General features: G+C 36.0%; 1 protein-coding gene across 2 annotated transcripts in view; it reads left to right on the top strand.

Moving 5' to 3' along the window:
* Window positions 1-27,595, top strand: part of LOC150099405 (NAD(P)H oxidoreductase RTN4IP1, mitochondrial-like) — a 289,878-nt gene that overhangs the window by 229,691 nt on the left and 32,592 nt on the right. For both annotated transcript variants that reach the window (XM_090404050.1, XM_090404049.1), the window contains exon 8: window positions 14,453-14,636. In XM_090404050.1, coding sequence (XP_090260176.1) covers window positions 14,453-14,636 — 184 coding nt within the window. The remainder of the gene's footprint in view (window positions 1-14,452; window positions 14,637-27,595) is intronic.

The raw sequence follows: 27,595 nt of genomic DNA, 5'->3' as shown, positions 1-27,595 counted from the left end.
TCTGTAGGAATTGCGTCATCAGTGTAGCAGTTGTCATCATCGTCTTCATGCTCTCCAATTTGTTGTGCGCCATCCTCGCTTTCGTATATGACATGATCTTTTTGCAATTTAAATCCTGCTTCAAAAGATGAATGTTTATGTTTCTGTTGGCTCATTTTCAGGCTAGGTTTGTTTAACGAATAATATTTAAAATGAACTGTGGTTAAACTGATATACCTAACCGTACTCTATCTATCTCACTGTGCTCTATCATTTGGCGATGGAGAGCGCATCGTATCTGCGCATGATGCCAGTAATAAGTAGCTTTATGTGCAGATACGATGCGTGCTCAGTTGCTGAATATGAGTGGGTCAAGTAGATTTGGTTGCATAGGCATTAGGTAGTATATATTGTGTGTGCAAGTCTAATAAGATGTTATATTTTTTTGGATCCGCATATAATGCGAACCCCTAACTTTAAGTAGTATTTTTTACCATAAATTTTTCACATTATATGCGATAATATATGGTAATTGGACAGGGAAACTAAAATTCAAAAAAGGTTGAGTGTAAGAGAGAGAAACTTTAGCAATGATTGTATATTTGTTGATCCTTATTCGCAGAATAGAGGGGATAAAAATTGGCATGGGGTTACTGAAATTAGTGACATGTATTGATGGTACAAGAACTAAAGGGAATCTGCAATTTTTGTATACCAATGTAAGAAGCATTCGAAATAAGAAAGATGAATTTTTTGAATTGGTGAAACTTGACTGTCAGCAGAAGATGTGGTCACTGGAATTGAATGTGATGGGTACAGTATTTTCAGGGAGGATAGAGAAGATAGAACACGGGGAGGAGTACTGTTGATGATAGCTGATGTGTTGCAGCCAAAGAAAGTAGTATATCAAGATGATAGACGTGAATGAGAGTTCATTTGAGGCGGTTCTAGTGTGAAATAGTGACCAATGCAACCAAATATACAGTTGGTTGCTGCTATAGGCCAGGGGGGTACGGGGGGGGGATATTGAATTTATGCATCAGCAAATTAGTGTAATGAGTGCAGATCTAGTGATTATTATGGGGGATTTTAATTATAGTGATATCAGTTGGAAGGAGGAAATATCATGTGGCAAAAAGGAAATGGAGTTCATACATCTTCTGCGAGATAATTACTTGAAACAGCACATAACTGAAGGGACACGTGGTGTGAGAGTGTTGGACCTGGTCATTTATTCAGAGGATATATGTATAAGTAAGGTGTGTCCTTGTTTGGAACTACAGGTTAGGCAATTATAACAAGCTATGGAGTGAGCTTGCAGCCATCCCATGGCAGAACATATTGCAGGGGAAAGATGTTAGCAATGCATGGGATAAAATCAGCGGGTAGCTGAGGAAAGCAATATCAGATTGTGTCCCCATGGTCAGGAAGACAAACAAGGTAGGTGTTAGATGGATGAGCAGTAGTATCAAACTTGATTTGCAAAAAAAAGAAAATGTTATGGAGAATGTACAAGGAGAAAGGCGATCAGTACACCCATGAGCAGTACAAGGCTCAAGCTAGGAAGGTTACCAGCATAGTAAGAAAAGCTAAATCAGATTATGAGAAGCCCTTAGCCAAGGAGATCAAGGGTAATCCCAAAGAGTTCTTCCGCCATGTGGCAAGTAAAAGGAAAAATGACTTCAGAAGGATAACTTTAGTGGATGCTGATGGTATTGAGGTGACAAATTCAGATGTAATAGTCGAGTTACTGAGTGATCACTTTTCAAAAGTCTGTCACCCAAGTGAGGATATCTCTGTACCTGTAGCAATAACTAATGTGAGAATTGAAGTTAAGAAATCAGAGGTATTTAATATATTGCAAAATTTAAATGCAAACACTGCTGTAGGTGTAGATGGAATATCAGCTCGGGTGTTGCGTGAATGTGCAAAGGAATTGTCATCACCTCTTACTTGGTTATTTAACTTAAGTTTGAACTCTGGTATGGTCCCTAGGGAGTGGAAGGAAGGCAAAGTAGTTCCTTTGCATAAAGGTGGTTCTAAAACTGCGGTAGTTAATTACAGACCAATTACCATCTCGGGAGTGGTGGAAAAGTATTGGAAAAGTTGGTTAAAGACAAAATTCAAGAATGGGTGGATTAGGATATGATACTCTATAGGGGTCAATATGGTTTTGTTAGAGGTAGATCCTACCTTAGCAATATATTAACTTTTTATAATAGAATGACATCTGAGTTGGACAAAGGAAATGGCTACACAGTGGTACTCTGGATTTTGCTAAGGCTTTTGACAGGATACCTCATGGAACATTGTTACGTAAATTGGAGCAGATGGGAATGGATACTAAACTGGTGATATGGATAGGAGAATGGCTCAGGGAGAGATACCAGAAGGGGGTGTATGGAGGAGCAGAGTCCAGGATGCAGCAGGTGACCAGTGGTGTGCCTCAGGGCTCTGTGCTTGGGCCATTGTTGTTTAATTTGTACATAAATGATATAGGAAATGGCTTGAGGGGAGATATTCAGTTGTTTGCTGATGATGCAAAGTTGGGTAGCACAATAAAAAATCAAGCTGATGTTGAGAGTTTGCAGGATTATTTAAATAAGCTGGCAAGATGGGCAAAAGGTAATGGATGTCAGTTCAACGTGGAAAAGTGTAAGGTTATGCATTTTGGGATTAAAAGATTACCGGCTGTGTACTACATTGATGGAACGGTACTTCAAGAGATTGATGAGGCTAGGGACTTAGGGGTGTTGGTGGATAGGGAGATGAAGTTCAGGGGGACACATTGCTAAGGTGTCCAAGATTACACATAGGATTACATGGTTATTGAGGAACACACTAACATCCAGAGATAAAGAGGTTATTATTTCCCTTTATAAAGCTTTGATACGTCCACATTTGGATTACTGTGCTCAGGTCTGGTCACCTGGATTCCTTGGAGATGAGGAGGTTGTGGAAAGGGTTCAGAATAGAGTGTCATCCCTGGAAATTAAAGAAAAGCATGGTCAACAAGGATGTGAGAATGAGGTTATTTGCCTAGAGGGTGGTGAATGAATGGAATTCATTGCCTGACTCAGTTGTGAGTTCTTCGTCTGTAAATGAATTCAAGAAGAGATATGATAGATATTGTTTTGCTGGTTTGAGTCTCCCGCGATGAGTCTACTGACTCCATGGAGATACTCTTAATAATAATAATAATAAAAGATCAGGAGAGCAGTACAGAAGAGACTGAAGTGCTTGGCAATGGAAACAGTAGTAATGTGAAAGATGAACCAAGAATGAGAATGTAAGAGGAACAGGGAAATGGGGATAACCCAGATGGAGTCAGGGAGATATGGCATAGGAAGAGGGGATGTTGGAAGTAGTAGTAGTGAATGTATGTATGGGGATGATCAGGATGAGTAGGGTAGTTGATACTGGGTGGATATATGGGGTAAGAGGTGATAAAGGTGACTGGGCAGGTGTAGTAGGGAAATCACAACCAACAAGTGGCTCAAGGGAGTCTGGTTATAGACATAAAAGTTAACTACCGTGATTGTTTACAAATGCCAGGAGTATCAGAAATAAGGGCAATGAAATTGTTTCACTGATTAAGTTTATTCATTGCAAAATCATTGCAATAAGTGAAATGTGGTTGAATAAAGATGGTGTGCTAATGGGAATAGAAATGGAAGAGTACAGTGTATTTTGTGAGGATAGAAAGAATAAGAAGGGAGGAGGAGTGCTGCTGATGATAGAAGGGAAGTTATGATTTTAATTATAGCAGTATAGATTAGAATGAAGAGATAGCATTTGGGAATAAGTAAAATGATTTTCTTGAGTTCTTGAGAGACAAGTATCTGAAGTGGTATGTAAAGGAGGGCACACAAGAATTGAGAGTTTTAGATCTGATCATTTTATCAGAAGATGCAGTTGTGAGTAGGGCTTCATGCTTCCCTCCAGTTGGAGAGAGTGATCATGAAGTGATCACTTGGGTTGTAACTAGCCACATGAAGACTTCTGTGAGGAAAGATATATGTGGAAGTGTAAGGCTGGTGATTGTGACAAGCTTAGAAGACAACTTGGAGCTATAGCATGGAATGAGGAGTTAAGTGGTAAAGAAATAAATTCTGCTTGAGAACTGACAAAGAAATGCATAACACCATCAATGTCTGAATGTATTCCAAAGGTCAAAAGTCTGAATAAGGTAGGTGTAAAATGGATGAATGAGGATATTAAGCATGAAATCTGGAAGAAGGTGCTTTGGAGACAGCACAAGATGAATGATCATAATAATAAGTTGCACAAAGAGTATAAAAAGTAGGTCAGGAGAGGGACTTGGATGGTAAGAACAACAGAAGTGAACTGCTAGCAGAAATTAGCAAATTAGGCAAAGAAAAATCCTGATGAGTTTTTTTTTTATATGTGGCAAGTAGAAAGAAGAATGATTATGGTAAGATGATGTCAATGGATGAAGGTGGGTGAAATTCTTTTTAAAACGTTTTTTACATACTATTCTTTTCAAAATGGATATCACTTTTATCCTACTTAAAACTTATTGATGGTTGCTATCAATTTCAAATCATCTGTACTCTTGTATCCTGCACCAGCATGAATATATCACTATCAATAATGACATAGTCAGTGAGACTTACTTGTATCTTGTGTCTTCTTTCTATGTGAACTTGTGCACATCTTTGTGTTGGAACATGTTAGTAATGGCTAGTTTGTATCCTCAGCAGATACAAGCACCTCCATACTGCAATTGGAGAACCACGGCATAGTGCACCCTTCAATTGGAGAAGGCCTAAGTTCGATTCTCATTGTGATGAGAGGAATCTTTATATGGTTTTTTTCAGTTGAAGGGTGAGTTAGCTGGGTTTTTTCTAAGAAAAAAAAGGGTTTTTTCTCCCAGAAACTTGGCTTTTCATCCCACATACAGACAAATCAGTCTCGAGAACACACGCAATTTACAGACAAAAATACTAGTGGTGGTTGGTAGTGGATGGCATCGATGTAGATGATGATGATAGTTGCGGTTCACTGTAGTTGGTAGATTAAGTGATGGAGAAGGAAAGTTCTAGAGTAGGTGCCCTCCCTCGAGTCTTTGGACTCCTTGGAGGTATCGCCTAATAATATTACTCTTACTGTTAAAGACTGATGGGATTTATTTCCTACAATTGATGTTTAGATCTCCAACAAGTACCACTTTTTCTTTCTTTGTCAGCTGCCTGCTCAAATGACTCATAAAATTCACTTCATCCTTAGGAGAACCTTCTAATGGTACCATAGGCACAAGTTTCATTGTCCATTTCGAAGTTTGTCCACACATAACTCTACTTGAAACCTTCCAATCAAGAAGAGTATCTTCATGTTTGGGGTTGAATGTCATCACCACTTATTCCTTTCTTTGATCATTTTGGCCTGAATATAACAGTCTATACTTATTATGTATAAGATTTCACCTGTTTTTGTCTTCTTTGTCACAGCAATGCCATTTATGTCCATGTAGTACTTGTTACGTGGTACTCTTCTGCAGGTTCAATTCCCTTTCCGTTAATACTAATTATGATGGTTCCTATCTTCAGTTCTTCTGATGTTGTGTTTATTTGTCATCTTCTAGATATTGAGTCAGAATTTGTTCCAGTCGTTGAGTTTTCACTGTTTGTCCCTTTTTTTTTTGTTTTTGTAACTCATAAATCTTTAGCCATCTTGGTCATTTACCTCTTGATCCTCTCCACCACTTCCATTTCCCAAGAAACCCAGACAGTGAAATCTGTGAGCAGTAGTCCAGGTGCAGCTGTATCAAAGCATTATAAAGAGGAATAATAACAACTTCTCTATTTGTCAGCATCCTCTCCTTCAACATCGAAGTGAATTGTGAACTCTTTTGCCCACTTTTGCAAAATGCCTTCTGAAATTGAACCCCTTGTCTACCACATCCCTCAAATCAGTATATAACCTTGCATCCCAAAGTATATAACCTTATATTTTGCCACATTTAAATGATAACTGTTATCCTTTGCCTACACTGTTAGTTTGTTTAAGTCATCCTGCAGGATTTTTTTGTCATCTTTATTAACTTTGTCTCTTTCCCATTTTATTTCTGTATCATCAAACAACTGGATAGTATCCCCCAAAGCACAAAGTTGTATGTAAAAACAAGAATAACTGCATCAACCCATGAATACATGTATATATGTGTGAAGTATAAGTGTATGTAAATATTTTCTATTTTTACATCACTTATTGCACTCAGTGGAACATGCTGTTCATTACAAACTATTATTTTATTGATTATGACTGATTTTGTCATGATGGAATATGATCAGTAAGAAGATGGGTATGCAAGCATCATAAAATTTTTATATTTAAAGAGGGCAGAGTACCTAGCTAATCAAATAAAATACGATGTCTTTCATTTTATTTTTATTTGAATTATTTAACCTTACAGTAATATAAAATAGAAATAAATTAATTACTGATAATAGTGATTGGTTTATTTTGTGCACAATGATGGAGTACGTAAAATTTTAATAATTAATAGTGGATGTTAATTGTTAATGCCAGCCTCTTGTCCGAGTGGTTAGCATATCCACTCTGCAGCCAAAAGGCTACGGGGTTCGAATCCCACTGTGGGCATGGATGTTTGTGATTGTCATGTTAAAATACTAGTGGTGGTGAGTAGTCCTTTTACCTCTTTGGTGAAAGAGGTGAAAGAGTTTGCTGAGAGAGTTGCAGTTTGCTGTAGTAGCTGGTGGATTGAGTAGTGGAGAAGGATAGTTGTAGAGTAGGTGCCCTCCCTTGATGATTCTTTGGACTCCTTGGAGGTGTCATGTAATAATAATAACAATGTTAAAACTTGGAAAACTGAGAAAGAAGTATTAGTCTTTTTGTTTTATGTGTGTATGTATATCCCCCCCCCCCAAAAAAAAATATATATATAATTTCTTTATGTTGACTATAAAAATGTAACTTAAATGTTTTTCTTATGGTTTTCTAAATTGCTGTCATGTCATGTGACATCACTGGCCCTATTTGTCTGCTGGTGTTTTAGAGTCAATCAGAATATATGTGTTTAGACTTAAGTGCTATTAGGACATGTTGGAGGTTTAATGGAATATTTACAGCACTAGGAAAGGATTAAAATAACTAATTTTAATGCTTTCAGTATTTCATCTCAATCACTGAGACATCTTCAGGGATTACAAATAACTCTTGTAATACACACTCAAATACAACAGAATACTAAGTGAAACACATGGGTGACTCTAGAGTCCTATCTAGGTGGTGCGGCATCTGTGGCCGTTTGTAGGTAACTAAGGATGTAAAGTGGGATCTCCGATAATTAATGTTGCTCAAATTATTGGAAAGTTTTTATGCAACTGTATTTATTTAAATTCAGTTGATTTCTGAGTGCTGCCGCAGATTCTAAACCAGTCTTTTTTTTTTTTTAATTTACTATGGTGGAGCATGGTGATTTTTCTCCAGGAGAACCTGTGGGTTGTATCCAAAACATGATCTGCAAGGCCAGATTGACCATAGTCTTGATTGTGGATGTATGATTTGTGTTCTTCTAAATGGATGGTTGGTGATTGTTACATGTCTGTTCAAAAGTAAGCCAGCTTGCACGAACAGGATACTTTATATACTACAGGCACCGAGAGAGGAGGGAGCTGATCTTTGGTAGAATGGGTAAGTGTAGTAAGTTAATGGGGGCTTAAACGCTGTGTGGAGGTTGTACTTTTTAAAGGACCTGGCAGTTTTTTTTTTGATATGCCACAGATGTAGGGTATGGTGATGGCATTTCTGAAATCCTTCTGAAGACATGGCCAGGCAATGGTGGAGGAACTGATTTTTTTTTTTTTTAATTTAAATTCTGTAATCGCTGTAGCCATTGAAAAGGAAGGTGTTGTATATGGTTGTATAAAACTTCCCAAAATTTGGGAAACATTAATTATCAGAGATCCCACTTTACATCCTAGGCCACCTACAAATACCCATACAGAGTGCACCACCTAGATAGGACTTTAGTCACCCACATGTTTCACTTAGTATTGTGTTGTATTTGAGTGTGTGTGTTATAAGAGTTATTTGTAATCCTTGAAGATGTCTCAGTGACTGAGACAAAATAGTGGAAGCAATCAGAATACAGAAAACCCACTAGTTAAAGTATGTTAAATATGTGTGTGTGTCAACTTAAGAGTTTTATTTTAGTGAGAAATTTTATGTTGATTTCGAATTGTTTAATATTTGTTTATAATGCACTGAAGAAATTTTTTGACCCCCCCCCTCCCATTCACCTGATTCAGAACATAGTGTTAGAACTGAAAATGTGTGTGAAAATGATCACATATCGTTAATAAATAAATAATAAATATTTGAGCAGCTGGTGTCACAGATAAAATGTTTTTTTCATGTCTCACAGACTGGGAAACACTCTAAACTCTTAAGTTGTTGACATAATGGCTTCAGCATTAGACATCACAGCAGTAGATTATGAAACTGCAAGTCTTACCTAGTGGAAAATACTAAAGAATGCCATCAGTGATCATGGACCTATTATCACAACCATTAATTTGCAGCTAGACCAAAAACCACGGACAAAGATATCTTGGAACTACAGAAAAGCAAATTGGCCTAAATACACACAACTATTAGAAACATATTGCACTGGCACACCCACTAGTAAAGAACTTGATCAGCAACTACTAGAACTAACTAACAACATACAGAAATCTGCAAAAAATTCAATTCCCAGAGGTCGCAGGAAAAACAATTGGGTTCCATTTTGGAAAGATCACAATATCAGTGCTATGATCACTGAAAGAGATATTATCAACGAACAGTTAAAACAAAATAATACAGAAGACAACAGAAAAAAGCTAATAGAATTAACTCAAAACATAGAAGATGAAATTTCTAACTGCAAACAAAAAAAGTGGGAAGAATTCTGCAATAGACTAGATTCAAGAAAAGACTCACAACACTGGAACATCATCAGATTATTAAACAATTCAGCACTTCCAGATACTGATCACTCTTCAAACACAGTCTCCTCAGGAACCAATACAACAAACAAACAGACGGAAAATTTACTAGCCAAACATTACTCAAATGCAAGCAAGCTGCAATACAACAAAGAAGACAAAAAGTGCAGGAAAATTGCAAAACATCTGCTTAATACAATCAGAACCTATCCTTCTGAAGACATCTTTACTCAGGAAGGTGTTGTATATGGAATTAGAAATAGCAATGATAGAATTAGAAACAGCAATTAGTCAAATTGACCCTGACAAATCACCTGGAATTGATCTTATCTTTGGACATATGATTAAAAACATGGAGAAAATAGCCAAAAACTGCCTTCTGAAGATTAATACCTCTTGGAATGCAGGTAAACTACCAAAAATCTGGAAAACATCAGTCATTATACTCTTACTAAAACCTAACAAAAACCCCTAGTGACTATAAAAGCTACAGACCAATTGTTTTGACTAGCACTCTCTGTAAGCAATTAGTCAAATTGACCCTGACAAATCACCTGGAATTGATCTTATCTTTGGACATATGATTAAAAACATGGGGAAAATAGCCAAAAACTGCCTTCTGAAGATTAACACCTCTTGGAATGCAGGTAAACTACCAAAAATCTGGAAAACATCAGTCATTATACTCTTACTAAAACCTAACAAAAACCCCTAGTGACTATAAAAGCTACAGACCAATTGTTTTGACTAGCACTCTCTGTAAACTAAATGAAAGAATAATACATACCAGACTTATGAATTGGCTCTTAGAAAATAACAAGATCAACTTCTACCAAACTGCATACAGGTCTCAACACAGTACAGAAGATCAATTATTTTATCTTTGCCAATCAGTCACAGATGGCTTTCAAGAAAAACCACCAAAGAAGACAACAGCAATATTCTTGGATCTCACAGCTGTCTATGATCTTGTCTGGAGACAAAAGTTAATAACAATTGCATATGATACTGGAATAAGGGGGAATGCATTGATTTGGATTTCAGATTTCATGAAAGGAAGAAAAACGAAAGTAAAAGTTAATGGAATTTATTCCAACATGCATCGAACTTGGGCTGGAGTCCCACAAGATTCTGTTTTAACCCTCCTATTTTTTATTTATATGAACAATATCCAAACTCACATAATAAATGACACAAAAATAGCATCTTATGCAGATGATATAGCAATCTGGCACACAAGTAGTAATCCTCAACAATATGAAAAAGTCCTAAATAATTCAATAAAAGGTTTAGAAAGATGGGCAAAGGAACTTAAATGACAGATAAACCTAGAAAAAACAAAACTGAGCATCTTCTCCACTGATGGAAAAAATAGACACAATTACAACCCTCAAATCAAAATATATAATACCAAAATAGAAAAAACAGTCTCCAAAATACTTAGGCATAACCCTAGATACTGAACCGAGATTTACAACTCATATTACAAATATATCTGATAAAGCTCTTAAAAAGCTTAATATCATCAAAAGGCTTTGTGGAACAAAGTGGGGTGCAAAACCGAAGACATTCAAAACTACATATACAGTACTCATATGACCCACTATGGAATATTCCTCATCAATCTGGGCTCCAGCTTCTACTAGCTCAAAAGAAAAACTTGACAGAGTACAATCAAGAGCAGCAAAAATTATCATAGGTGTAGTCTCATCCACAAATAATTTAAAAGCTCAACAAGAGTGTGGGCTTCACATACTAGAAGACAGAAGAAAACTGTTCCACAGTTAAGTTCACTAACAGAATCAGGAGCCAACAACAGGATCACATCTCACTCAGGACTTTCGCTGCCTGGACCGGTAAATCTAGACTAAAGAGATCATAGTCTAGATTTACCTTGATCATATTGTAGTGCTAGATTTACTTAGATCTAGCACTACAATATGATCAAGAAATTAGAAAACAGATTGACTTAGAGCACCTATCCATTGAAATAAGCAAAGAGCCATTCTTTTCCACTATTCTACCAAAAAACACAATGATAAACTTAAATCTCCTCGAACCTTGTTCAAAAAAGGATTCACAGCAAGAAAATAAAAGGACTTGACACTATACATCACTTAAATAATCCAAACCATGTCATTGCCTGGATCATCTGATGAAGCACTCAACCAAGGACATTCAGGGGTTTTTCTAATTCTACCTGGAGGCAAGGAAATGCAAATCAAAACCATAGCTGGCAAAATAGCTTCAAACTTCACTTGTGAATTAACAGCCATACAAACAGCTCTCACTATCTTTTAAATCCAGTAATAAATATTACAGAAGGAATAACCATCTACAGCGACTGTAGATGATTATTCCAGATGAGTCGACTCCATGAGGTCTTGGAGTAATAATAATAATAAAATCTGTACTTGAGGCATTATAAAATGGAAAAACAAAACTCACACATGAAATTCATGAACTACTAAGAACCTTAAATAAGAACTGCACACTGCAATGGATACCAGCCCATGTTGAAGGCAATGAAAGAGCAGACAGACTAGCCAAAAAAGCAAGATACTTACCTAAAAAATTGCACCCACTATCACTAACTGATGCTAACTCTGTCACTAAAATAAGATTGATAAAATAAACTATCAAGAAGAAGAATGAAAGTAATGAGAATAGAGAAATAACCACAATCATCACCAGACTTAGGACAGAACATTTTAAAGGCATGAAAATTCAGCCAGACAGTAGTAGGAGCTATGAAACATGCAAAAACTGTCCAGGAGTTGAACTAACACCTGTCCATATTTATTCTTATCCAGCAATTGCTGCTGCTCTACAGAAAATTGACATTAACCCTAGAGAAAAGCTCTACTCCATCAAAGTTCAACAGATTGCCAAAGCAGTTCTACAGATCCACGGTCATATCTAGAAGCTCTTCAATGGACTCGACAACAACAACATAATGGCTTCAACATTGGTAATTAAACAGGTTAAAAATTAGCTGTAATTTTAGCAGAAGCTTAGCCAAGTTCATAACTTTATTAGGTGATCCAGGTAGGATCACATAATAAAGTCATGAACTTGTGGCATATTCTAACTAGTGGCATATTTTCCTTGACTGGTGAGCTAGCACAAAATTTTTCAAGCCCTGCATGCATGCACGCACGCACGCACGCACGCACGCACACACACACACACACACACACACACACACACACACACACACACACACACACCAAGTGTGCAAGCTTTTCATATACACATTACGAATAATGTTATATTAATAGTGAGATTACAAAGTCACCATTTCCCAGAATTTTGACACTTTTATACCATTATTGCCATTTAGAGGTTGGTTGTGAAGTGCTTCATAACATTCCTGGAAGAGTCTCAAATTTGAAAAAAATATATACATACACACAAACACAACCACATATGATTTGAATATACACATTACAAATAAATGTTAGATTAATAGCAAATGTTCAAATTCTGTTACAGTCTATTAGTTACTTTTAGCCTATGGTGTGTGAGCAAACTGATGCTGATGTCAGAATCAGTTTGCTCACACAACATAGGCTAAAAGTGACATCAGGTCTACTGTCTAACAGCATGGTCACTTATGCAAAAGGCGATGGATATTTGTTAATATGTGGACTTAAGTGAATTAATTTAGTGCCCACAGTTTTACAGGTTATAGCTAGATATACAAAAAGGCAACATTAATATGAGAGATATTATTAATGCACACATTTAGTTTAAGCCTTGAAACTTGCACACAAAATGTTGTTCATATGCACATGGGGGGGCAGCAAAAATTAGAGAGAACATTGTATGATGGAACAGCAAATAATCTTATATAATTGTTGTGCTTTTTATTTATTTGTTTCTATGTTTTATTTATATTTTGCTTTGTTTTTGAAGAATTTTCTTTTATTCACTAATGATCAGTATACACTATTTACATAGTAATATATACATGAATAATTTCTGATCACCATTGTAATTATCTGCCTGTTTGTGAATTCTGCCTTGACGATGAGTTTTTTGTCAGCAGCTCTTCTATCTTATCAGTAATAGATATCCCACACAGGTGACTATTTTATTGGAGATCAACAAATACAGTCCCCTTCTTAAAATGCATAGGATTCATTTTTCTTCAATATGTCTATTCTTTCCTTTTTACTCAGTATGTCTGTTCAACAGATGCCATACTTCAGACACAAGAAAAATAAGTATTGTGCATTATATTGCACAAAATAAGTATTATTGTGTCTATTGTGTAAATATAGTTACATTCTATGTAACTATATTTAGTAATAATTAGTGTAATTGTTACTAAATATATATTTTGCTTTATATTTATATTTTGCTTTGTTTTTGAAGAATTTTGTTTTATTCACTAATGATCAGTATACACTATTTACATAGTAATGTATACATGAATAATTTCTGATCACCATTGTAATTATCTGCCTGTTTGTAAAATAAACTAGCAAAAAATAGTTTTATTGTAGTACCAAATGTAGTATCTAATTAAATACATTTGTCCTAACATCCTCTTTCAAAGTTTTAGTTGCAGAAAATACATATACATGTATGTGTATATATATATATATATATAAAACTTGAAATGAGTTTGAATTGCATTTGAGATTTTCTCTATCATTAAGACAGTTTGCAAATGTTAATTTTACAAAATTCTACAGAAAAAGTTGAACTAGCATACATCATAAACTTCGTGTCTGCTATTGCGGAAGGGATATACATATGGTAAAGTGAGTTTCCCTGGTCAGCATAACATGTATCTAACACTCCCTAGCATGAACTTGTTAATTAGTTCATCTTCTTTTTGATTTCCTTGTCTAATCCATTGGTTTCATATTGTCACTCTAGTTGCAGTCTTCATTCCTTTGAGCAAGACCATCTTGAGACATACTGCAGACACAGTCTCTTGAAGTCCCAGGCATTAATTGGGTATAGTGATGTGGCCATCATGCCTGGAGTGCCCTTCTGATACTATACACTACTGACATGCTTCTCCCACATCAATCATTCACTCTCTTATCATGCTCAGATGTAGGAAGAATTAATGTTTGAAAAGTTCACAGTTTTCAGAGGACAAAAAGAAAAATCCAGGAAAGAGTTTTTTTCCTCCCTCAGAGTAGCTGCAATATTGAGAACTTTGATTCACTCAAACTAATGAAATGATTATTGAGGACGAAGTTTGCATTTGAGTTAAAAAATTAAGTTATTTTGAAATCAACAAACTGAAAAGCAGACAGAACCCTATTTTCTAAGCAGGGTGATGAAATTCACTTTGGATTAAATGAAACATGGAGTTATTCTGAATAATGTTAAATTGAATAGTTTAAGAATTAAGCCATGTAACGATCTTCATCATTGAGTAAATTGACTATAATGGTATTTGTTATAGTGAGAGTTAACTGTCATTCAAATTTTCACTGTTATACATTTTTAATAAAGCTTTCTTATTAAAATTATAGGTTTGATATCATATTCGATACTGTTGGAGAAAACACTGATGAATTTGCTTTAAATTTATTAAAACCATGGAAAAACAGCAAGTATATAACGATTGTTCCTCCTTTACTGAGAAACACTGATAAATTGGGCCTTTTTCCTGGCATTTTTATCTCAGTTGCACAAGCGCTTTTGGATACTGTAAAGGTAACTATGAAATCTCAATTTTTACATGATGTTTCATGTTTAATAAAATTAACAATGAATAAATTTTTCTTCTATAAAATTGTTATAAAAAAAACTTCTATAAAAAGTTAAAGAAAAGAAAGATAAAATTTAAAAGTATATTTATCTTAAACCAAAGTTATTCTTTGTCCTTTGTACATCACTTGAACTAGAAACAAAAATATAATAATAAATAAATGAACAATTTATAAAATAACTTTTCACATGCTTAAATACAATAATGTAGTAAAACAGTAATGTAGTAAATTGTTCATTATGCTGCAAGTTTTGCTTTTATTATAATGAACAATTATTAATATAGTGATTAATTATAGAAACTTTTTGGGAAGGCAAAATATTCCTCTTTTATTAGTTGGGATTACTAGGATTCTTCATTCCTTTCCCCACAACTTGGGTCTATTAAGAACTTGGTTCTTCCCTGATTAACAACTTTAAGCTCTTGGGGGGGGGGGTGTCTCTGCATTGCATTGTAGGATTTCGCTTCAAGGATTGTATAATCATTGTGAAAATGAACACAGTAACATAATCTTATTTAAACTATTACTACTTTATGCATTCTTTATGGCAGGCACTACTGCCATAAAGAATGCATAAAGTAAAAATGATGTTGCAACTGTGGATGAGGACAATGGTGAATGAGGTTTAATTAGATTATTTCTGGGCTGCTCACCTTACTTACTCATCACCAGCCCTACAGATTCTTTCAGTTTGCAGGGAAACTACCTGTGCTGTCAGCTATATTCATGAACAATACCCATCCTCACATATTCACCACACACACACACACACACACACACACACACAAATAATATGGCATTATCAGAACCTTAGTCATGAGGGCTGTAAACATCAGTCCTAATTAAACCTCCCTGACTGCAAACTCAACCATATCTGACACCATTTTTAGCTAATGACTGTCTTCTCAAAGGATCTCCAGAAACACAAATCCTCTTCCTCCAACTACAGTTAGTCCATACCCATTCTTTATATTCTAGGTATCTCAGCAAAAGTAGGAAGAATTGTAAATTCAAAATATTACCTTCATACAACAAAACTACACAACAAATAAGGATTACTTATCTAAAAACCTTCTTGGGCCATCCTGAAGGAGATGGGATTGTGATGTGGTCCCATAAGTTGGCCCACTTCATATAACCAAGAAAAACAGACATCAGAAGAAATAAAATACACCATGTACCACAATTAAGAACTACTCTAGTCTTGTAGACTATACCTTAGACATGTGATTCAGTATAAAAGAAGAAAGAAAAAAAATCACCAATATACAGATGCAAATAGAAATTTGAAAACTTCTTTCTAAAATCAGCCTAAACTCTGAAACATACTCTTAATCTCTATAAATATGGTTATCTCAGGCTCTCAAAGATTTGGGAAACTGTAATAATCTTAAAACTCTCCTTCCATGGGGCCTTTTAATATGGTAATCCTATCAACTTTTTAATATTTTGGTTACATCCTGTGACTTTACAGAGCCTCCAATGCAATAGCCATCACCTATCATAGCTCTCTCAAAGGGCATCAGTTAAAACTCAAGTATTTCACAGTCTTGTATTCTCATTTTGTTCTTTATATAGCCTGTGTGCACATTGACTTCTGATAATGCCCATATGACAAGGCATTATAAAGGTAAAATATTGGAATTGAATTAAATAAGTTTTAATTTTTGGTATCTGTTTCATTTCATTAGGTCACAAGACGACTAAATCAGTCATTGACAGTAATAAAGGTTTAAATACCTTTATTGCTGATCTTTGTTATTTATTCTTGTATAGTAGCACAAAGAGTAAGTATACATTAATTAAAGTTGAACCTGCCTAAATGGTGTGATTTGAAAATGGCGACTTTCGATGGTGCAGAGCGAGCACGTTCTGTGTTTTGTCTGCAACTTTTGTTGCAGAAAACAAACTCTGCAACACAAGTTCACAAGAATTTCTGCACGCAATATGGAAAAGAACCTCCTAGTAGGTGCATGATCTACACGTAGCACAAGAATTTTGTGAAAACAGGCTGTTCTGTGCATCATCCAAGGTCAACAGGAAGGATGTGTGCTGCTGATGCTGTTGTGGAAGAAGTTCGGGAAGGTTTCTAGAGAAACCCTGGAAAGTCAACCGATGGGTGTCTCATCAAATTGGAATTCCACATGTGAGACTGTGTGGCATGTTTTACGACAGTGTTCTACATTTAAGGCCCTACAAATTTACCCTTGTACAACATTTGAAGAAAGACGATAAGAAGATATGCCTGGATTTCTGTATTGAATTATCAGTAGGATAAAACAGACTAAGGACTTTTTGGATCCAATTGTTTTCAGTGATCAATGCACTTTTCATGTTAGTGGGCAAGTAAACACCCACAACTGCAGAATTTGGGAGGAAAAGCAAAAAATCCACATGCCATCATAGAACATCTTCACAGCACCCCAAAGGCTATAATGTTTTTTGCACCATAAGCGAGAAGAAAGTGTACAGACCCTTCTTTTTTTTTGGTGGTTCTGGACATGCTACTAGGGTATCTAATTTTATTTATTAATGTGGGGATTCCCACACCCTTTCCTCAACAATCCCTTAAGACTGGTTGAGCCCTCCTAATGAGGAATTAAGTATGTATTTTATGACTGTAGATCTGTGTGTGTGTGTGTGTGTGTGTGTGTGTGTGTGTGTGTGTGTGTGTGTGTGTGTGTGTGTGTGTGTGTGTTTGCTCATGGGATGGTTTAGAGGATGAAAAACCTGAGTTTCTGAGTGAAAAAACCCTTTACATCTATATTATTATTATTATTATTTCGGGCAACTCCAGGGAGTCCTTAGACTCATCGAGGGAGGTGCCAAATCATTTTCATCACAACTATTCGACATTCATACAGTATCTATCATACCTCGCCTTAAACTCATTCCACTCATTCACCACTCTAAAAGTAAAGAACCCAGCTCTAACATCTTTATTAATCACACTTTTTCCCAGCTTCCATGGATGTCCCATAGTTTTTCCACAACCAGCCCTGTTCTCAAAAATATCTTCTGAATTAATTTTATAGAAATCCTTCAGTAATTTGAATGTCTCAATCATATCTCCCCTCCTCTGCCTATCAACCAATTTTTGCAACCCACAAATCCTCAACCTGTTATCATAAGGTTCATTCCACAGACCTGTTATCATCTTGGTCACTCGCTTCTCGATCCTCTCAACCTCCTCCCCATCAAGAAGAAACCTAGGTGACCAAATCTGGGCACAGTAGTTGAGATGGGGCCCTTATCAAGTGCTTGTGTCTGCTTGTCAACGTATTCTTCAGCAACCAAGTGATTTGATGAGCTGATTTGGCCACTTTTGCAATGTGTTCCCTAAACTTCAACTCCTTATCCACCAACACTCCTAAATCTCGTGCCTCATCAATTTCCTGGAGTACAGTTCCACCAATGTAGTAAATTGCTACTAATATTTTCACCCCAAAATGTATAACCTTACATTTTGCCACATTAAATTGACATCCATTCTCCTTAGCCCATATCTCCAATCTATCCAAATCATCCTGCAAAATTTTGACATCATCTGCATTCACTATTGCCCTACCCAACTTTGCATCATCCACAAACAAATGAACTGTTCCTCTCAGATCCTTTCCTATATCATTAATGAACAAATTAAACAGCAGTGGTCCAAGAACAGATCCTTTTGGCACACCACTAGTCACAGGCTGTCTAGTGGATTCTACTCCTGAATAAACCACTCTCTGATATCTCTCTGTCAACCACCCTCCTATCCATCTCACCAACCCTATACCCATCCCCATTTGCTGCATTTTACTGATTAGAATTCCATGTGGTATCCTGTCAAAGGCCTTAGCAATGTCCAGTAGAATCACTGCAAACCCATTACCCTTATCCAGTTCAGCCGTCACTGTGTTATAATACATGAGCAAGTTACTGAGGCATGACCTACCCTTCACAAAACCATGCTGTCCCCGATACAGTATCCCATTATCATCTATCCAATCCTGTATTTTCCTCTTGACTATTTTCTAGAAAACCTTGATAAGGATTCCTGTTATGCTAATTGGCCGGTAATTTTCAACAGCAGCCTTGGAACCACCTTTATGCAGTGGAACTATTTCCCCCTCTTTCCACCCCCTTGGGACTGACCCTGACCCAAGGCTCAAATTAAACAAAATGGTCAAGGGCACTGACAATTCTTTAGCCGCTTCACATACAACACGAGCTGGTATACCATCCAATCCCACAGATGTATTGATATTGGGGTTCTGTAATAGACTATTTACCTCTACTTCATTCATCACAATTCCAGTATAAGCTATTGGTTCTTCCATTCCTGCAATGTCACCACCTGGATGATATACTCTTGCAAAGCTCGCTCAGTAATTCCACTATATCGACTGATTCGGTTACCTCCCTACCCTCCGCATTTTTTAAAATCATTCTGCCATGAACATTTTTCCTTTTACTTGCAACATATTCAAAAAACTGTTTGGGATTCTCTTTATCCTGCATGGCCAATTTTCTTTCATAATCCGCTTTTGCTTTTCTTTCCACCCTTGTTACCTTCCTGGCCTGAGCTTTATACTGTTCCTGCACCTGCAGGTCACCTTTCTCCTTAAATTCCCTCCACAATTGTTTCTTTTTTTGCAGCTCAAGCTTAATAGTGTTATTCATCCATTTAACCCCTACTTGATTTATTATTCGGACTCTTGGTATACAGTCAACCACTGCATCCTGCAAACACTTCTTAACCACCTCTCATGCACTGTCAACATCCAGCCCTTTTGCAGTTTTACATGCCATGGCACCGAGCCAAGCACACTCCTAAGCTTGTCATACCTACCAGCCCGGTAATTCCACATTTACCCTGTCTTAATTGTAAATTCCACTCCTTTAGCCACCTCCTAAGTCATGCCCTTATGATCACTCTCACCAATTGGTGGCAACATGGTCATATTCATTACAGTCAAATTCTCAGATGCTATTACCAGGTCAAGCACCCTCAAACCCCCTAGTATTTTCCATTACATGCTGTCTCAGCATGTAATGGAAAATCTTGCTAATCTTTCCTCGCCGATTCTGTTTCAGTGACCATACCACCTGAGATTAGCTCTGCTAACGCATTCCTGGATGCTGGCAATATCAAGTTCTTTCCTAATATTCTCGTTTTTAATATGATATTGCCATTGATGCCATCTGTTCATGCCTCTCATCTTTCTCAGGACTCTCATATCTGTGGTCTCTAGTCTTTGGTCAAGTGTTTTACTTCTGACCCAGCTCTCAGATCCATAAGTTAAAACTGGTTTGAGCACTGTCATGTATACAGCTAATTTAGTGTTCTGACTAATTTCTCTGTTATTCCGTATGAATTTATTCACTTGACTTCCTACCATACTACCAGCTTTGCTGATTCTGTTGTCTATTTCTATATTTAATTTACCATCTTCACTAAAAATCATGCTTAAGTAACTGAAATATTTTACTTGTTCTATAGGTTCTCTATTCAAAATGCAGTTGATATTTTCAATGTCTTGTTATTGCTGACCTTCATACCATATCTATTACATGAGTTATTCAATTTAGTCAGGGAATCTTGCAGACTTGTAGCAGATTTATTTAGATGTATAACATCATCTGCATAGAGTAAAGAGATGAGATTAACATACCTAATTTTGATATCATGTTTAATACCACTTTCCTTCATGATGTGATCCATATAGATAATGAATAACAGAGGGGATAATGTACATCCTTGTTTCACACCAGATTTAACATTAATCCATCTTCCTATACTTCCTTCAATTCTAACTGCTGACTTACAACTCAATTAAAGACTAAGTATTGCTTGATATAATGCCCCATTGACACCATATAACTATAGCGTATTGAATAGCTTCTCTCTTAGCACCTTGTCATATGCCTTTTCCAGATCGACAAAACTTAAATACAGATCTTTGTTATATTCCCATGATTTCTCGACTATTTGTCGTAAAGTGAAGATCTGATCCTGAGAGCCTCTATTTGACTGAATCCAGCTTGTTCTTCACCAAGCTTTTCTTCCACAATTCTTCTCAACCGTTTCTCAAGTATACTTGCATATATCTTACCAGGAACACTCAGTAGGGATATACCTCTGTAATTCTCACATTCAGTTTTATTTCCCTTTTTATATATGGGTACTATGAGCTCTACTCCAATCGTCTGGAATTCATCCCTCTGTCCAGGCATTCTGAACTATGCAGTGCAGCCACTGTAAGACTTTTATACCACCATATTTCAGCATTTCTGGTCGAATATCATCTACTCCTGCTGCCTTTCCACATTTCAAGCCTTTGATGGCTTCAAGTATGGATATGTATTCCTGATTGCATGCCTGATCAGTGTTTTTTTATCACTGTGCTGTCATCACTGCTCGTTTCATTTAGCAAATTTTCAAAGTCATTACTTCATACTTCAAGGAATTCTTTTTCTCCTGTTTCATATCACCGTTATCATCTCTCACTCCTTTTACAGCACTCTTTCCTCCATTTCTAAGCTTCTTCAACAACCTCCAGAATATTTTGCCACCATCTTGATATTTTTTTCTATGTTCTTACCAAAAGTCCCATGATTTTTGTTTAGCTAGTTTTACACAGTGCTTAGCTTTCTTACATTTGTCTCTGTATTCTCTAAGAGCACAAGCTGTCCTTATTTGCCAGGAACTTTTGATATGCCTTCTTCTTTTCCTTCACTGCCTCTTTAACTTCCTATGTCCACCATGGAGTTCTGATTTTTATATCCTTGCAGATAACCTCACCACATGCCTCTCTGGCTGAATCAATCAGAGTTTTCTTCAAGGCTTGCCACTGAATTTCCAAGGTTTGATTCCTGTTCTCAAACTCTTTCATTTTTTCTTCAATAATTTTTGTGTATTTTAGTTTACAGTTCACATCTGAGAGCTGCTCAACTTTTATTCGCTTTAAAACTTTCTTACATGTCATTCTTTTCAATATGAAATTCAGTTTTATCCTGCTCAAGACAAAATAGTGATCACTTACAATTTCAAATCATCCGTACACTCTGGTGTCCTGCACCAGGGAGAAAACATCACTATCAACAATAACATAGTCAGTGAGACTTTTCTTATTCCTTACCTCTTCTCTCCATGTGAATTTGTGCACATTTTTATGTTGGAACATGGTGTTATTAATAACCAGTCCATGTCCTGAGCAGAAATCCAACAGGTATTTGCCATTATTATTAGCTTTGCTCTTTTATCCAATTTTTCCAAAATATTTTTTTATGTCAGACAATCATTTCCTACTCTGCTATTTAGATCCCAACAAGGATCAAATTTTCCTTTTTTATTGTGTCAGTTACTTTCTCTAATGTCTCAAAAAATTCCTCCACTTCTACCCTTTGTAGAACCTTCTGTGGGACCATAGGCACAAATAAGTCTCATTGTCCCAGTTCCCTATTCTGATATTTGCCCACATCAGTCTGCTTGAGACTGTCTACCATTCAAGAAGATTAGCCTCGTATTTAGTGTTGAATACTATGGCTACTCCTTCTTTTCCTTGATTGTCATTGCCTGAATATAACATTTTGTATTTATTGCTCAGAAAGATCTCACCAGTTTTTGTCTTTTTTGGTTCAGTCACCCCTATTATGTCGATCTGGTACTTATCTAATTCCTCAGCTAGCTCCATTTCTTTGCCATTCTTGAATGTTGATAGTACTGATCTTTAACTCTGGGGACATTGAGTTGAGGTGTGATTTAGGATTTGTTCCAGTAGCTGACTTTTCGCTGTTTGCCCTGGTTCCCTGGTGAAAACAACGGGGGCCTTGTTTAACCGGGCGACGTCCCAGCTGGCATGAAATTCTGTCAAGTTGTACCATCATTTTGTATTTTGGTTTAAGCCAATAAGAATACAATTTGGTTGGCTAAATTCCCAACTGCCAGCCCATCCTTGTTCATTCAGTATCCAAGTAGATACCCAACAGGGTGCACCACGAGAAGGTGAGGATTGGATATTAGGTCAGAAGCCCTGGTCGGTTCTCCGCATTCTTTTAAAGGCTATGTGGAGGTCTCCTCTCAGTTATACAGCTTTGACCATTCCATACAGCAAAAAAACTACCCGACAAATGAAAAATGATTTATGAAATCATCTCACTTAGACCATTTATAGTAGAAAAATTTGGGAAAACAAAATTACATCAAGAGTGCATAATTCAAAAATGGGCACAGGGCTCCAGAAATAAAATTCAGATCAATAGTGTAATATTTTAATGTTGTTATTTATTATTGTTGTTTTTTTTAACTTTTTTGGTTCAATTCATTTATGTTGAACTGCGCCTTTGTAAAAATATCTATATTATTTATTGTCTTGTCAGTCGTAATTCCAAGTTGTAATCATTGCTTGAGCTATTCTTATCACCTTTAATCCTTTAGTCTACAATTTCATCCCCCCCCCTCTCAAGGTCATAACTATGCTACTTTCATATGTGTGGAGTATAGATTCAGGAATTGCCTCTGGTAACCAATTTCCTTTGTCTAACTAGCTGACTTTCTCTTACACTGATCTTTAAAAATTTATTTGCATAATGACTGCGCCATTAAAGATTGCACACACAGAAATTGTTTGTCTTTCCTATACATGTAAGAGAAATGCTCAGCAGAACACAGAATTATCTCTAAAACTCAGTTCTAAATCAAGCAACATTTGAAACTTACTATTAGTCACTCGTGGTTAACTTTAAGGACACACAGGTTCTATGTTTTTATGAGAATTGCATTGGCAAGTCAAAATCAGGCAAGTTATTAACAGACAAGACAATTTATTTATACTAAGACATGGAAATTACAAAATAAGAGGAAAAGGATTTCACACATATCAACTTTATCTGGTTCTTGTTAATTCTGCTAAGTAACAATGCAACGCACATGTCTGGTTCTCAAATTGCTTAAATCAGCACTTCTAGCCTTTAGCTTAAAGACGAAGATCAATATATATACATTCACATATACTTCAGACACGTGGTTAGTTTCACACACACTTCAAAATAAATTAACTCTGAACATTAACAGAATTATGCCTAACTAAGCTTCACATTCAATCTCCTTTCCAACATTAACTCTTAATATTGACAAATGCTCATAATTCTTTGGATAACTATTTCACAATAAATTACAAATGCGGCTTTCTGACTTCACAACTCTACATTATGCGAGCAACTATATAATCAGCAATCCCTGCTCTAAGGTTCACAATCCATAACAGTTCTACATTAATCTTACTTGAAACCTGTCTCGTCCAGTTCAGCATTCAGGATCCTAGAGATCACGAACATAATTTTCTTCTTTCCTGTTGGAACTGCAAACAGACACTACTCCATGGCAATTACGATACAGCATTCTTGGAAATCGCTTAAGGAACTTTGCGATGGGATTCTGGAACAGGCCGACACTGCCGTTAAAAATCTCCTATCATCGTCGAAATACTGCTAACGGGATATCTTTCCCCCATCCTTGGAATGGCTGAACATAGGGACCTCTTAAAAGCGACACTGGAACAAGTCAGGAACAGAGAGATAGCTAGAGAGAGCACCAGGAGCAGAGCACCTGTCTCCTTTTTATTCTGCCTTCACAACCTTGGGACTTCTTCAGATTGAGTTCCCCAGATGTTCTACCAGGGATTCCTTCCCCTACAAAACTGCTGAGTCATTTCAGGGAAACCCCGTAACTTAGCTCCTAGCGATAGCCTCAGGTTCACATTTCTAATCTTATCTGGGCTATCTCTTTGTTTGTACAATGTTGGTGGTCAATTAATTTAGCAATACATTCTAATATTTTAGAATGTATTGCTAAATTACATAAAACACTTATAAAAATTGTTAATTAAATTACAAGTATTTGGTATTGACTTTCTTTCTCAAGTAAAATCAGTATATAAGAATTTTGTACAAAATTATCTCTATACAAGATTTTACAATATAGATCAATCAATACCTTGGGTGAGTAAAATTTTTTTGCTCCTTCAAAAACATTTACTTGCCCATGGTCTACTTTAAATAAATATTGTTATATTTATATAAAGCCATTGCTTTCAGCCATTTAGTTTTTTAAGACATTACTAGGTTATGTTTAAAAAAAATGAAAGGCTTTGATGACAAAACAAAGTAATACATTCTTTAATTCTCACTATACATTAGATGTAATTATGCAGAAATATCCTTCCCTTTAATGTGGTTTAAATATATACCCCAACACAGCTCATTTACCTAAGAGTTTCATTTGTCCTCCAGTGTGTCTCTTCTTGATTGCAAAATACCACTTATCAACTGATTTATCTGGAATAAATCTGAGAAGGACCATTCATATGTATTATCAATAAATGATTCAGGCAGAGAGTTTTATTGATGACCTCGACTTCCCTTTTATTAAATTCATTTCACTAAAACTTCATTCACATGATATGATGTACCTGCTGGTATGATGGCTACAATTTCTAGTTTTGAGATAAATGGAAACCTTCCTATTACTCATTGCTCTTTCAAAAAGGTCTTGTTGCTTCCCCAAAAACTTTGAACTCATACCACTCTTTCACCAAATTTATTGAAACTGTTCCTTCATTATTCTAAAAAATATTTCCTGAAATGGTTATCCAAAATCTTAATTTATTTCCCAAAATCATCCAGATCTTGAGATCAGGTAAATGCATCAAATACTGACAGAACTTTGGCAATTTTTGATTCATTTTTAATCAGTCTTTTTATCAAGTACATTATTCCTTTGTCTATTAGTTTTTTGTTCAACATTCGAATAATTCTCTGAATACCATTATATACACCCACACTATTTATGTTATCTAAAAATTTCTTATCAGGAGGTTGTGGAGCTTCTCACAATTCTTTTAGGGCTTTCAAGGTACTGTCCACGTGGTGTTTGTTTGACTAATTAATAGATTTTCCCTTTACAAAATCAGTGACAGTTGTTTTAATAAAGTCAAAAAATCTAAGGATTTTTCTTGCAAAGCAATATGTCTTCATTTTCTTTCACAAGTTTTTTTGATGTTTCGGCATCATCTCCTTTTCCATTGCCTATTTCCTCCAAATGCACTATCACTGCAGAGTAGTTGTTAACAAGTACAGTCAGCGCTCTCACTCTATTAGACATCCACCTTACTGAATGTAGATACTTGAATTTAGAATTTTTTTTGTAACACAGCTGTTACTTACTTTTCCTACTTCTTTCAGTAATGTTGGTGAATTCTGGTAAAAGGTATTATTATTTCCTGACTCTATGGAGTCACAAGACTCATCATGGGAGTCAACACAAAGTATCATATTACTCCTTAAACTCATCCACTGTCTGCATGTTCACCACCCTCTCAGGCAATGCATTCCATACTTCTACCACACCCCATGCAAAAAAACTTACTTCTTACCCTTGTACTCACCACTCCCTTTTGCAACTTCCAGGGATGGTCCCTTGTCCTTGTTCCTTCCACTCATTCTACCATATGAAAAATTCCCTCAGTGTTAACACAATAATAAATCTTTATTAGCTTAAATGTTTTGATCATATCCTCCCTCTTTGTCTTCTGTCCCAAACTCTGCAGTCTGCATGCTCTCAGTCTGTCCTCATAATCAACATTGTACAGTCCTGATATCATATTTGTTATCCATCTCTGCACTCTCTCTCCAAGATTCATCCTCCTTTTTTGCTACTGTTTCAATTTCAGAAACAAAGGGAACATCTTTAACAGAATTTAAATCAGCAAGATTGAAATTATGTTCATTGCAATGTGCTGGTATAAGATCTGGCACATCTCTCTTTAAGTTTGCCACTAGCTATTGTTTTTTGCAGCGTGTTACCTGCTCCATCTGTCCCAGTGTGCCTTCTAACCAATTACCAGTTTTCCATGGCAAGAATAAGTACATTTCACTCTCTAATGCATAAAAGTAACCTGCAACTGTTAAGTTTTTGAAAAGGAATTATGGAAAGAAATACCTCTTTCATCTTTTGATTTTTATCTTTGTATCTTATATAAAGGACTAATTCCTCCTGATTTGAAATATCTGTAGAAGCATCTAGAAGACTTCTACTGGAGTCTTTGATTTTCTTAGCTAATTCTTGTTTAATGATTTCAGCAATACATGCTGAACTGCAAAGTTGGAGATTATGACCAACTCAGGAGAATACTATCTTGGGTCCCACGGTATCAGTTACTGAATGGGAAAGATATTAGCAATGCTTGGGAATCTTTGGAAAAGTATTTGAATGTATCATGAGAATTTGAAGAGCAAATAGAATATGGGAGTTAAATGGCTGTGCAACTGTTAAAAACTGTTACAAACTATAATCAATCGATTATAGTTTGTAACCGATTTTACTTTTTAGTGCCTTACATCATTTATGTACCCTGAAGATGCCAACCGCCTTAGTTGGTGAAACTTAGTTGTTTCACCAACTAAGGTTGTTGGTATAACATAGTTGTTTGTTATATGCACTTCATCAATATAATTCCATTAAAAGTCATTCCAGAGCCTTTTGGTCAAGAAAATTAAACTTTTTTAACATGAATAGAATCCATGGGGAAACCGAAAGAAAGGTACACCGTTTTGAACTCCTTAAATGTAAAAAGGCCAAACTATTAAATCACCTCACTTTTTTCAAAAGATGTCGAGACAACAAGATTATTCCAAAGTTTCTATTTTTAAAAGAACAATTCCATTCAAGACAAGTGAAACATATTTATTTTAAAACATCTTTGACACTTCTACGTGAACGGATACAGCATACTAGATTTCTTTTAAGTCAAATAGATTTAGAATGTTATCAGATTTATGACAATATCTCTAGTACTTTAGACCAAAATATATGGTCACATTTGGAGACAGAATGGTCACTATTAGCTATGATAAAGCCTT

The sequence above is a fragment of the Typopeltis vanoorti genome, chromosome 14 (genome assembly GCF_054136105.1).
Source record: "Typopeltis vanoorti isolate ZY-2024b chromosome 14, IOZ_Tvanoo_1.0, whole genome shotgun sequence".
NCBI lineage: Eukaryota > Metazoa > Arthropoda > Arachnida > Uropygi > Thelyphonidae > Typopeltis > Typopeltis vanoorti.
Note: the sequence above shows the minus strand (reverse complement) of the source record. Positions and strands in the feature narration are given on the sequence as shown.